This window comes from Crotalus tigris, unplaced genomic scaffold (assembly GCF_016545835.1).
Source record: "Crotalus tigris isolate CLP2741 ecotype Arizona unplaced genomic scaffold, ASM1654583v1 scf7180000024306.450007, whole genome shotgun sequence".
Taxonomy (NCBI): Eukaryota; Metazoa; Chordata; class Lepidosauria; order Squamata; family Viperidae; genus Crotalus; species Crotalus tigris.
Genome location: NW_024100478.1, coordinates 175,215 through 189,387, shown reverse-complemented (window position 1 = coordinate 189,387; position 14,173 = coordinate 175,215). Strand labels below are relative to the sequence as shown.

General features: G+C 41.9%; 1 protein-coding gene across 2 annotated transcripts in view; it reads left to right on the top strand.

Annotated features, from left to right (window-relative positions):
* Positions 1-14,173, top strand: part of ZFAT (zinc finger and AT-hook domain containing) — a 159,894-nt gene that overhangs the window by 102,344 nt on the left and 43,377 nt on the right. For both annotated transcript variants that reach the window (XM_039324690.1, XM_039324689.1), the window contains exons 13-14: positions 6,263-6,381; positions 12,175-12,298. In XM_039324690.1, the coding sequence (XP_039180624.1) occupies positions 6,263-6,381; positions 12,175-12,298 (243 nt within the window). The remainder of the gene's footprint in view (positions 1-6,262; positions 6,382-12,174; positions 12,299-14,173) is intronic.

Here is a 14,173-nt window from a genome sequence, read left to right as displayed (position 1 = left end):
CAAATATCTCGCAAGGTATGAAATGGATTTAAAAGATCCAGGACATCACAAAAGAATGCAACATCCCTGCCAATGCAGAAATAAAGGTCTCCAATTTAGATTGTGGTGTCTTAATTTGAAACACTTGGTCCGTTGAGCGAGATGACTTTTCTTATTTTATTTCTGACTGTTTCCACGTTATCTTTCCACTTTGAATGGATGTTATGTAAAACTCTCTTTCCCCATTTAAAAGCAGCTTGGGAGGATTTAAAATTTCCCCCGTTTTGTTACACTAGAATAGATGCCAGCATAATGCAAGGCTGCTCTGAGTAATGAATAAAACATAATTTTCCCAAGCATGACATTTTAAAGCATTGCCAAATTATTCTTTCTTCTTTGCTGGTTTTTTTTTTCTCCTCCCCAAAGAATTTATGTCTATAAGAAGCATGAATCTATGTTTCAGCCGCATGGAAATGGGGGTACGAGACAAATGTGTCGAGGAATTTGCATTGAGTTTTCCTTCCAGTGTCAAAGAAATTTGAGCAAGACAGATTAGCATAAAATATATGGGAGGCTATTGAGAGTCCTGGCCATGGTTGAGAATAACAAGAGTTTATGATGACTTCATAGAGGGATGTGTTTATCACAGTATGTGCTAGGAAAGCAAGTTGCTCAGGTAATATGAAGTACAGATAGTCCTCAATGTACAACTATTTGTTTAGTGACCATTTGAAGTTACAATGGCACTGAAAAAGGGGCTTATGACAATTTTTCACACTTAGCCACCATTGAACCATCCCTGTGGTCACATGATCAAAATTCAGCTGCCTGGGAACTGTCATGAATGTATGACAATTGCAGTGTTCCGGGGTCACATGATCCCCTTTTGTGACTTTCCGATGAGCAAAATCAATGGGGAAGCCAGATTCTCTTAACAACTGCAATGACTTAACAACTGTGACCAGAAAGATTGTAAAATGAGGCAAAACTCACTTAATCACCGTCTTGCTTTGGGCTCAATTGCATTCGTAACTTGAGGACTACCTGTACATGATCCAGCTTGGGACTTGGTTACAGGGAGGAGGAATTGCTTTGTTGATTCCTTCCTACTTGCAAGATATATCATGTATCAACAAACAGTATATACCGTTATAGTGCTGCTTTTTGACGAATCCCAAGTTTTTAGAAGTTTATTGAATGAGATATCATGATAGACATATGGATGATGCCATCTTTGGAACAGCTTTCTCCATGAGTCCTCTTAGAACATAGAATAATAGAATTGGAAGGGACTTTGGAAGTCTTCTAGTCCAATCCCCTCCTAACCCTAACCCTATACCATTTCAGAAAAATGGTTGTTCTTGAAAGCCTCCAGGGATGCGATACTCTTTATTCCAACCCACCTGGGATTCAGGAAAGCCAGCCAACTCTAGTTGTTTTAGCAGGCCTTGGGGTGGACCTGTGCTAAAGCTGTTTCCTTTTGAAGTAGAATGCTCCTTTAATTGCATTTTAATTGTTCCCTGGTGCATTGTGGATGCTGTCCTTCGTTATATTGATTGCTAACGCATTCTTTTTTTAACCTTAGTATGGATGATGTTGCTCGGAGGCAGCAGCAACTGAATCAGCACTATAAGCCCAGGAAAATAAAATATTATAAATAGAAGTAGCATACTTATACAAGTATTCCTCGACTTAGGACAGTAATTGAGCGTACAACTTCAGTCATGAGACATGATGGTCGTTAAGTGGCTCACCATGTGAGCAGACCAGATTGTCAACGCTGCTAACATGGGATGTTTTTGCTTTGACAACAGTTAGAGATGCAACCATTTTCTTCTTAAGTTTTACTTTGAGAGTTAGAGTTAGAATTAGATAATGCTGGGGAGAAGAACGTGCATGAGAGTTTAGCTAGACATAACAATGCTGGACCTAGTGTGTGAACCAAGGTTATTGAAATAAGAGATGATAAGAATTGGCAGGTTGGAGAACAGGAGAGAAAGCTTACATTTCAAACTAATTGGAGAATGTGATTTATGACTGTTAATTGGAGGAGGGAATTGTGCTTTGATACTAAGTGCTGAGGGGAAGGGAATTCAGTTTTTGGTTAGACTGTGTTAGTGACGATGTTATGCTTCTCTAATAAAAATTCTTTAAGGTAAACAGTGCCTCAAAGTTCTTTGAAGAGTTTCATCTGTCGGAACCACGACACAAATTTTATAACCATTTTTTGCTACCATCCTTAAGCAAACACTGTAATTGTCAGTTGAAAACCACGTTCACTAGGGGACTTTTTTTTTTTTGGCAGAAACTGAAAGTAAATACGAGTTTCCAGCCAAAAAAAAAAAAGTCATGGATCTCAGTCACATGACTATCAGATGCAGGCTGTAGCCGCCCATAAATGCAGGCTAGTTGTCCACTGTTCAAAAGATGGTCACATGACCCCAGAGAGGAAGCCAGCCATCAGAACTTTGAATCCAGGTGATTCGGGGTCTATCATAACTTCATACAGTCGCTAAGCAACCGGTTGTAAGTCGAGGATTACCTGTTTTCATTTTGGCTAAATATGCTATACGAATCAAACTACTGTGGTTTAATATGCTGTGTAGAGAAGAGGTCCCCATCTTTTGGGGCACCAGGGACCGGTTCCGTGGAGAGAGGTTTTTCCGTTGACCGGAGAAGCAACGGATGGAAACTAATCAAGGAGAGAAGCAACCTAGAACTAAGGAGAAACTTCCTGACAGTTAGAAGAATTACCGAATATGCCGGCGTATAAGGCGACTTCTGCGAGCGCTAAAATCGGCGCCAAAGACGGGGGTCGTCTTATATGCCGAGTCGTCTTATATGCCGGAAATACTTGTTTCCGGCGTATAAGACGATGTTCTAGGAATGCAGCTCGGCGATAAAGACGGGGGTCGTCTTATACGCCGGGTCGCCTTGTACGCCGGCATATACGGTAACCAGTGGAACAACCTGCCTCCAGAAGTGGTGAATGCTCCAACACCGGAAGTTTTTAAGAAGAGACTGGACAGCCATTTGTCCAAAATGGTATAGGGTTTCCTGCCTGAGCAGGGGGTTGGACTAGATGACCTCCAAGGTCCCTTCCAACTTTATTGTTGTTATTGTTGTTGTTGTTGTTATCTGCCAACCTGTTTTTACCTTACCCCTGAAAGAAAACAGTATGACTATAATATCGGTCACAATATATAGATAGGTTTGTACAGTGAAGTTCAAATCGCTTTAAATATAAGCCACCCTATATAGCAAACCCATAGACTCTCTTGGGGTTCCAGCTACAGATACAGGCATAAATACTGCACTGTTTTCAGTAAGTATCTCCATGGCATCCTTCGCATTTTCCTCTTCCCAGATTTGAGCAGTCAGGAATTTGTAAAACAAAGTTGTGTTCCTGCAGCTCTCCCTGCATTAATCCTCAGAATATATTTTCAGTCCATCCTGCGAAATATAAATGAAATCATTTCCAAAGGGCCATTTTTTTAGGAGTCTGGGTTGGCAGGAAATTGAGCTGCCTCGCTGTTTCAGAAAAGAGAAATCCTTCAATTTTATGTGTACTTCAGTGTCAGAAGCAGATAAGGTACGCCATTTAGTGACCTTTTGGCTCTATATTGCCACACCAGTTAATGAATTGAAGAGAAATTAATTTTCTTCAGCTGTGATGTCAATTAATCGCCCTGCCGAATATGCCAGTGGCTCAATGGCATACTTTCATTTGTTGTTCCTTAATTAAAGTCAGAGTGACAAAGGTGGCTATTTTAATTAACTGAGTGTTATTGTTGCAGTTATTTTAATTTAAAAGAAAGAAGGCAAAAGTCTCCCTTCTAATTGAGTTTTTATTAAGAGGGGAATATGGAATGAATAGTTTAATTCGGGTTTTTGTAACTGGTGATGCCTTTGTCCTGTATCAAGAGTCATGTGCTGTGGCATATAAAGGCATTTAACAGAGAAGCATGTCCAGCTTAAAATAAAATCAGGGAGATGTCTAACAGGTTTAAAGGTAGTAGTGGTGGAGGTCCTAGAAAATCAGAAAAATACAGAAAAAAATGCAGAAGAGTTGGAAGGGACCTTGGAGGTCTTCTAGTCCAACCCCCTGCTCAAGAAGGAGACCCTTTACCAGGGGTAGGCAACCTTGGCTCTTTTATGACTTGTGGACTTCAACTCCCAGAATTCCTGAGCCAGTATGGTTCAGCATGGAAACCTCTCCCTTTCCCCTCAGCATGGCTGGCTCTGGAATTCTGGGAGTTGAAGTCCACGAGTCATAAAAGAACCAAGATTGCCTACCCCTGCCCTATACTGTACCATTTTAGACAGGTGCCTGTCCAGTCTTTGAATCCTTGAAGACCAATAAATTTCAGCAAAGAACCTAATTTTTACTTAGTTTTTCCTAAATGAATTAGCAGGAGTACCGGCACTTCTCGACTTACGACCACGATAGAGCCCAAAATGTCTGTCGCTAAGCGAGGCATTTGTTAAGGGAGCTTTGCTCCAGTTTACGATCTTTCTTGCCACATTTGTTAAGTGAGTCCCCGCAGTTGTTAAAGTTAGCAACACGGTTGTTAAGTGAATCCGGCTTCCCCATTGACTTTGCTTGACAGACGGTCGCAACAGGTGTTCACATGACCCCAAGACCTTGCAACCGTCATGAATGTATGAATGAGTGAGTCGGTTGCCAAGCGTCCAAATTTTGTTCACATGACCATGAGGATGCTGCAACGGTTGTAAGTGTGAAAATAGTCATAAGTCATTTTTTTTCAGCGCTATTGTAAGTCCGAGCAATTTGTCACTAAATGAACTGTTATAAGTCAAGGACTAACTGTAATTCTCAGTTGACACACACACACACACACATACACACACACACACACAGAGAGAGAGAGAGAGAGAGAGAGAGAGAGAGAGAGAGAGAGAGAGAGAGAGAGAGAGAGAGAATTTAAAAACCATTGTGTTAGAGACTTTTCAAAAGAGATATAGATGATATGTATTCCATCAATAAACAGATGGTCCTCACCCTAACAGTTGTTCTGTTTGGTGACTTCAAAACTACAACTATGCTGAAAAAGTAACTTTACAACCAGTCCTTTCACTAACAACCCTCATAGCATCCTCACGGTCATGTGATCGCAATTCAGGCACTTTACAACTGATCTCTCGCTTAACAACCATGAATGAGTCACATAACGACCACAATGGGCGTAGGGTCATAAGTCTGCTGCAGTCTGCTGCATGATGCTTTGCTTAATGACCACATTGCTTAGTGACCAAGCAGCCAGTCCCATTTTGGGTTGTTAAGTGAGGACTAGCTATATATAATTCACATATTCCTACAAGTAAGCAATATTCATCCGAAATATAGTTGTGCATATTACCATCAATTTGTAACCGTGTTCCAAAAATCTTTCTACGAAATGGCCGATGACTGTTTAGTACAGGTGGGCCTCATTTATTTATTTATTTATTTATGAGACTTATATACCGTTTTAAGTGCAAGCACTCTCTAAGCGGTGTACACCAGTAAGCAATGTATATATATATTTACATTGCCCCCAACAATCTGGGTCCTCATTTTACCTACCCCGGAAGGATGGAAGGCTGAGTCAACCTTGAGCCGGTGAGATTTGAACCGCTGACCTGCTGAACACAGTCAGCTAAAGTGGCCTGCAGTACTGCACTCTAACTGCTGCGCCACCTCATCTTGCAACAGTTCATTTAGTGAGTGTTCAAAGTTGCAACATCACTGAAAAAAGTGACTTGCGACTGCTTTTCACACTTACAACTGTTGCAGCGTGCCCACGGTTACATGATCAAAAGTTGGGTGCTTGGCAAGTGATTGCAGTGGCACGGGATCATGTGATCCCCTTTTGCGACCTTCTGATAAGGAAAGGCAATGGAGAAGGCGGATTCACTTAACAACTGTGTTACTAATTTAATAACCACAGCGATTCACTTAACAGCGGTGGCAAGAAAGGTCGTAAAACGGGGCAAGATTTACTTAACAGCTGTCTCACTTAGCATCATAAGTTTTGGGCTCAGTTGTGATCCTAGGTCGAGGACTACCTGTATGGAGAAGAGAGAAATACAGAACCTGCGAAAAGGTTAGTGGGGTAAAACAGATTAGGAATCATTAAACAAAAAAAAAAAAAAAAACCTTTGTATCCTGGTACATTTACAGTATGTTTTTTTTATCATTTAATATCTGTGGCCTGGATTCTAATCTCTGATCAGGGTCTAAACATACACTCTTTTGTTTGTTTTTTTCCTTCCCTCTCAGGTGGTATCAAGTGTCCTGTGTGCAATTTTGTGTACGGCACAAAATGGGAATTCAACAGACACCTCAAAAACAAACACGGACTTAAAATAATGGAGCAGGATGCGGAAGGCAAGTGGGAGGTAAATGCAAGCAGCAACAGCTGTCTAAAATATCGCCTTTTCCCTGAAACGTTATGGGGAATCGAGGAAAAATTGGAGCAACATTGTCCTATAAAATGAATTTATAGGACAATATATATATATATATATATATATATATATATATATATATATGTTTTCTGAGGTTTTCTGAGGTTTTCACGGATGTTTGTATATAGGTCTTTGGTTATTCGGGTTTTCTCCCACGTCAAATTGGAAGTGTCTTGGCGACGTTTCAATGAAGTCCCATTCGTCATCTTCAGGCTGGTATTTTCGGCTTCGTGCTTCTAGGTGTGGGCTTGGGTTTGCTTTAACTGCCAGTGTGGGTATGAACTGATTGGGTGAGAGCCTTTAAAGCAAACCCAAGCCCACACCGATGATGAGGCACGACCACAAACCAGAAGCCAGACCACAGCTGCATCATTAGCCACTTTAAACCCCTCCAATCCATACATGAAGCAAACTGACACCCACCATGAAGATGAGGCACGACCACGAACGTGAAGCCAAACTATAGCAATGCAGCTCAGCATCTCACATCCCCCTGCAACTCAGACTAACCTGAGCACAACAAAGGCCCCACCCAAACAGAACTCTCCCCCATCGAATCAGAGCACAGCCAACCCCCCATCCAATCAGAGCACAGCCAAGCTCCTAACCAATCAGAATACACCTCCACCCAATCAGAACACAGCCAGGCTCTCACCCAATCAGTTCATACCCCCACAGGCAGTTAAAAGGAAGAAACAGCTATGATCACACATTGCTTCTAGAAGCACGAAGCCGAAAACACCAGCCTGAAGATGACGAATGAGACTTGGTCGCAACATTGCCAAGACACTTCCAATTTGATGCGGGAGAAAACCCGAATAACCAAAGACCTACATATATAATATGTTGGATCCTTTTAATTTTATATATATATGTAGGTCTTTGGTTATTAGAAGCAAGAAGCCGAAAACACCAGCCTGAAGATGACGAATGAGACTTCATCGAAACGCCGCCAAGACACTTCCAATTTGACGTGGGAGAAAACCCAAATAATCAAAGACCTACATATTATATATACATACATACCTACATACATACCTACATACATATATATACATATATATGTTTTCTGAGGTTTTCGCGGGTGTTTGTATGTAGGTCTTTGGTTGTTCGGGTTTTCTCCCGCGTAAAATTGGAAGTGGCAAGACACTTCCAATTTTACGTGGGAGAAAACCCGAACAACCAAAGACCTACATACATACATACATACATACATACATACATACATACATACATAAAACAATCCAAACACCAGGATAATACTAAAAACAAAACGGTTTAATTATCCTGCTTCTATATTTTTGCAATATCCTGCTTCTATATTTTTTTATGCAGGCAGGGTTACCCAGTGCAAATGAATTGTTCAATGTCATTTATTGCTTTATAATGAAGCCTCTTATGAGGCTGAAATTACACATGAGGAATTGGTGGCCATAGCAACAACATGTGGCTAACATCCATCACAACTCCCAACATCAGCCCAGGCATTTCGGTCTCCAAGCTGAAACCTGAGCCAGAAGATACACTTTTTGAATGAGTGTTGGGACACTCAGTTCAAGTCGCATTTCTATACAGGTAGTTTTCGACTTACGACCACAAACATTTTTGTTGCTTAAGCAAGATCGTTAAGTGAATTTTGCCATTTTACAACTGTTCTTGCCACAGTTGTTAAGGAGATCCCTGCAGTTGTTAAGTTAGTAACACGGATGTTAAGTGAACCTGACTTCCCTGTTGAGTTTGCTTGTCAGAAGCTCGTCAAAAGTGGTCCACATGATCACAGGACACTGAAACTGTCATAAATACACGCCAGGTGTCCAAATTTTGATCACGTGATCACGGGGATGTTGCACCAGATAGCAAAGTTTAAGGCAGGGATAGCTGGCTCAGGAATTCTGGGAGTTGCAGTCCACAGGTCATAAAGGGGCCTTAGTTGGCCACCCTTGATTTAAGGGAAAGGTCTAGGAACTTTAGTATTTTTGTTTATTCCTCTTTTTTTAGAATTCTAATGGTATTTTTTAACCAGTAATCAATATGGGAAGTAAAGTATTTGTTGTTGTTGGTTGCAAAGTCATGTCCAACCCATCGCGACCCCATGGACAATGTTCCTCCAGGTCTTCCTGTCCTCTTCTGGAGTCCATTTAAGCTCACACCTACTGCTTCAGTGACTCCATCCAGCCATCTCATTCTCTGTCGTCCCCTTCTTCTATTGTCCTCAATCTTTCCCAGCATTAGGCTCTTCTCCAGCGAGTCCTTCCTTCTCATTAGGTGGCCAAAGTACTTGAGTTTCAATTTCAGGATCTGGCCTTCTAAAGAGCAGTCAGGGCTGATCTCCTCTAGGACTGACCGGTTTGATCACTTTGCAGTCCAGGGGACTCGCAGGAGTTTTCTCCAGCACCATAGTTCAAAGGCCTCAATTCTTTGGCGCTCAGCCTTTGTTATGGTCCAACTTTCACAGCCATACACTGCAAATGGGAAAACCATGGCCTTGACTATACACACTTTTTTGGGCAGGGTGACATCTCTGCTTTTTAGTGTGCTGTCTAGATTTGCCATAGCTTTCCTCCCCAGCAGCAAGCGTCTTTTAATTTCTTGGCTGCAGTCCCCATCTGTGGTGATCATGGAGCCCAGGAAGGCAGGCCATAATACCATAAAATCCTTTAGGTTAGTTCTGTTCCTCTCCAGTTTTTCCTTGACAGAATGTCCCCTTTAATCCATTACGTTTTATTCAATATATTCACCACAGAAGTTCCACTCTTACTGGGAGTTGACCCCAATGTAGAACATTATCTCAATGTCATTATGTAGAGATCAGCACTGTACAAATGCATTTATGGGAAGTTTCTTTAGGCTTTAGACCCTCTAAAGGTGGACCTCCAAGCTTTATTTCAATAGCTATTATACTGGGGATAAAGATAGAACGGAAGTAAGAAATGCGTTTATGTCCAAATTCAGTTCACAAATGAATGTGTCTACAGCTAGTCCTCAACTTACAAATATTCATTTAACAAGCGTTTAAAATTACAACGGCACTGAAAAAGTTCTTATATTTATAACCTATCTTTGCACTTTGTCACAACATTCCCACAGTCACAGAATCCAAATTTGGTCATTTGGCAATGGGCATGTATTTAGGACAGTCCCAGTGTGCCAGGATCATGTGATCGCCCTTCACAAACTTTTGACAAGTAAAGTCAATGGAGGAGGGGGATTCACTTTACGACCGTGTCATTAACTTAACAGCCTGCTGGCTTCTGACAAGTCAAGTCAATAGGGGGGAACTGGATTCGTTTAACCACTGTGTGATTCACTTAACAATTGTAGTGATTCGCTTAATAACCATGGCAAAAAAAAGTCACAAGACCAGGCATGTCTCTCTTAACGACAGACTTACTTAGTGATGGAAATTCTGGTCCCAATTTGGTCGTACCGATGTAGTGAAATATTAAATTGGAGGCTTGATGACAAAACAACTAAATCTTGGATTTTTAAAAAGGGCCTTGGGAATGTGTTAAAATTAATTAGTACAATAAAATTAGGGTGGCACGGTGGCTCAGCAGTTAACACACTGGGCTTGTCGCCTGAAGAGCTGACAGCCCAGTTTCACAGTCCAAGCGCCACACGATTTATTTATTTATTTATTTATTTCTAAAATTTATATGCCGCCCAGTCCCAAGGGACTCAGGGCGGCGTACAAAATTAAAACAATAATATGACAATAAAACAATAAAATAAATACATTCATACAGCATGTCCGATCATATCCCCCCCCCCCGGGGACATCAGCCCCAGGCCTGCCGGAACAGGAGAGTTTTAATGGCTTTCCTAAAGGCCGGCAGGGTGGGAGTAGTTCGAACCTCGGGGGGAAGTTGATTCCACCAGGTCGGAGCCACCACAGAAAAGGCCCTTCCCCGAGGGCCCGCCAGCCGACATTGTCTGGCCGACGGGACCTGAAGGAGGCCCAATCTGTGGGACCTCACCAGTCTCTGGGAACTGTGCGGCAGTATGCGGTCCTGTAAGTAACCTGGCCGTATGCCATGAAGGGCTTTAAAGGTGATAACGATGGGGTGAGTTTCCGTCCTCACCCAGCTCCTGCCAATCTAGAAGTTCAAAAGGATGTAAGCACAAGTAGATTAATAGGTACCATTTCAGTGGGGAGGTAACAGTGCCCCACGATGTCATGCTGGCCACATGACCGCAGAAACATCTTCGGACAGTATTTGCTTAATGGCCTTGAAAAGGAGATGAGCACCGCCCTTATAGCGAGAAGCAGAGTAAAATTCACAGGGTCTTAAATTTTTATAAAATGTTTTATAGATGGTACCTTGATCCCCAAAAGATGTCCCGTATGTACCCTAATTTACAGCCCAAATGTTGGAGATGTGGTTGTATGGACGCAACCTATTATCATATTTGGTGGTCTTGTAGAAATATAAAGGCTTTTTGGATAAAGATTTGGTGGAATATTCAAAAAAAATTTAATAGAAGGATAAAATTCACACCACAACTATTTTTGTTAGGTATTATTGAAGATTGTGATAGTAAAGAGATTATTTTAATGTTGAATTTTATTACGGCAGCAAGGTTATTGATTGGGCAATATTGGAGAAAAGACTCCTTGCCTACTTTAGAGGAATGGTTTTTTAAAGTTTCTTATTTATCAGAAATGGCAAAAATATCGGCTTATTTGAAAGACCATTCACAAGAGAGATATAATTCAGTATGGAAAAGATGGGTAAATTTTGTTCGGAATAAATATGGGATTAGAAAGTATTATTTAGCTTTTGAATAACTTATTGTGTAAAGTTGTTATGGTTAGATTTGTTGATTTTATTGTAATGGAATTAAAGGGGTTCTTAAATTTTTTTAGGATTTATGTATAATTGATTGATGTTTATTTAATTTTTTATGTTCTTTTTTTGTTGTTTTTAGCTCTGTATTCAGCTCTGGGAAGGGGGGAGGGTTAATGGGAGAGGGAGGGAGAGAGGTGGGGTGGGATTTTATTGTAAAATATTTATAAAAATTTCAATAAAATTCACAGGTCTTCTTTACCTTTTTTTTACAATAAAGTTATGCAGTGCAATCTTCTTAGACATATTTATTTAGAAAGAAGCCCCTTGCATTTGATGGAGATTATTAATGGGGGTTATAAGACTGCAGTCTCATTTGTCTCCTTGAAAAAATGATGGGAAAAACTGTGAAGATAAGTAGAAATCTTAATGACTCGTGTTAAACTTAAAAATTAGAACCTCAACTGTTGGTGTTTTTTAGGCAAAGTCTGGATTGAAAGTAATGCGATAAGTAACAGTTTTCTTCTGATCAAAAGAATTACTTTCATGCCTATAATCCTGCTGATTTTTTTTATGCACATATCCTTATGCACCCACTAGTAAAATTAATGAGATTGATAATGATGAGAGATAGGATTTATTTGATAAGAATCTCCCAGTTGTGCAACTGGCTTGTATTTGACCTTGACAAGTCATTTCCAGATTACTTTTCTGGTAAAAAAATAAATAAAATAAAATGTTCTTTTGTTGCTGAATCTTTGCTTCCTTCATACATCAAAAGATTCTAACTTGTTTCATTGTCGAGAGCCATTTTGTGATGCTATTCTGTTCAAAAAGATATACTTAAGCTTGAACTGTAAGTAAGTATTTTGGCAGTTCTGTAATATACTGGTGCCTCTTCACTTCATTTCTTTTCCAACTGCTTTCTGTTTTTCAGCAAACTACAGAAGTTTCTGAAGAATCCTCTACGCAATACCTTCATATCACCGAAGCTGGAGATCTGCAAGGCACTGAAGCTGCTGTTGCCGCTCTGCAGGACCTAAGATATACCTCAGAGAATGGTAAAATGCTCTTTGTTGTTGTTGTTGTTAGTTGCAAAGTCGTGTCCAACCCATCGCGACCCCATGGACAACGTTCCTCCAGGCCTTCCTGTCCTCCACCATCTTCTGGAGTCCATTTAAGCTCAGGCCTGCTGCTTCAGTGACTCCATCCAGCCACCTCATTCTCTGTCGTCCCCTTCTTCTATTGCCCTCCATCTTTCCCAGCGTTAGGCCCTTCTCTAGTGAGTCCTTCCTTCTCATTAGGTGGCCAAAGTACTTGAGTTTCAACTTCAGGATCTGGCCTTCTAAAGAGCAGTCAGGGTTGAGCTCTAGGACTGACCGGTTGGATCGCCTTGCAGTCCAGGGGACTCGCAGGAGTCTTCTCCAGCACCATAGTTGAAAAAATGGTGTTTAATTGATGTTTCAGCCAGCTCGGTCTAGTGCAGGGGTTCTCAACCTTGGCAACTATAAGACTTGTGGACTTCAACTCCCAGAATTCCTCAGCCAGCTTTTGCTGGCTGAGGAATTCTGGGAGTTGAAGTCCACAAGTCTTAAAGTTGCCAAGGCTGAGAACCCCTGGTCTAGTGGTTAAGGCACCAGGCTAGAAACCAGGAAACTCCGAGCTCTAGTCTTGCATTAGGCACAAAAACCCAATGGGTGACTTTGGGCCAATTACCAGGAGACAGTGAATTCTAGTCCTGCCTTAAGCATGGAAGCTGGCTGGGTGACTTTGGGCCAATCACTAGGAGATGGAGCATTCTAGTCCTGCCTTCGCATGAAAGCCGGCTGGGTGACTTTGGGGCAAGCTGTCAGTTAACACATTTGAAAGATAAGAAGAAAAGACAGCATGAGCATTCAACTAATATTAAAGATGAAATAACTTGAAGAGGAAATTTGCACCCGATGCTGGGAGGAAATTGGAATAAAATGCAATAAAGCCCCCATGAAGGAGAAAATAAGCATGAAAGGAGGGTGGTGAGAAGTTGGAAGTCAGAAGACCGGAGGGATGTTTGGCATTACAGGTAGTCCTTGACTTATTACCCTTATTACCCTTGCTAGGCAAGGTGGTTCTTAAGTGAATCACGCCCAATTATACGACTGTTTTTGTCAGGGCTGGTAAGCAAATCACTGCAGTTCTTGAGCCGTGGTTAAATGAATCCATCTTCCCCCATTGACCATGCTTGTTGGAAGCTGGTTGGGAGGTTCTCAGTGGCGTTCACATGTGCCCAGCATACTGCAGCCACAGTAAATTCATGCTGGTTGCCCAACACCTGAAATTCGATCACGTGGCTGTGGGGATGTGAGAATCATAAGTGTGAGGATCGGTTAGAAGTCCCTTTTTTCAATGCCATTGTAACTTGCTAAACAAAATGCTTGTAAATCAAGGGCTACCTTTACTGTGTAGAGTGGTTGTTTAGAGCAGTGATTCTCAACCTTTTTAATGCCACGACCCCCAACCGATCGTTAAGTCGAGGACTAAACCAGTTGTAAGTCGAGGACTAAACCAGTCGTAAGTCGAGGACTATCCAACCGGTCGTAAGCCGAGGACTTTCCCTGCCCGGGAGTGCCGCGCATGCGTGGTGCCGCCCCCTGTGCTGGCAAAGGCATAGCTGGCAAGCGGCAGAGACGGAGCAGGCCGACCACCGGCTGGGCCACTAGCTGGCCCAGCCCATGGGAGGTAAGGCACCCGCCGGAAAAGGGGGAAAAAAATGGCAGACAGCCTTGCTTGGCGACCCCCGTGAAATGGTCGATCGACCCCAAATGGGGTCGCGACCCATAGGTTGAGAACCGCTGGTTTAGAGGATGCAGTGCGGGAAGGTGAGTCAGGGGAATGGTGGTCACAATGCCACAAAGTTTGCATCATCCCCATCGTGTTAATCTTAATGCTTCTCCCCC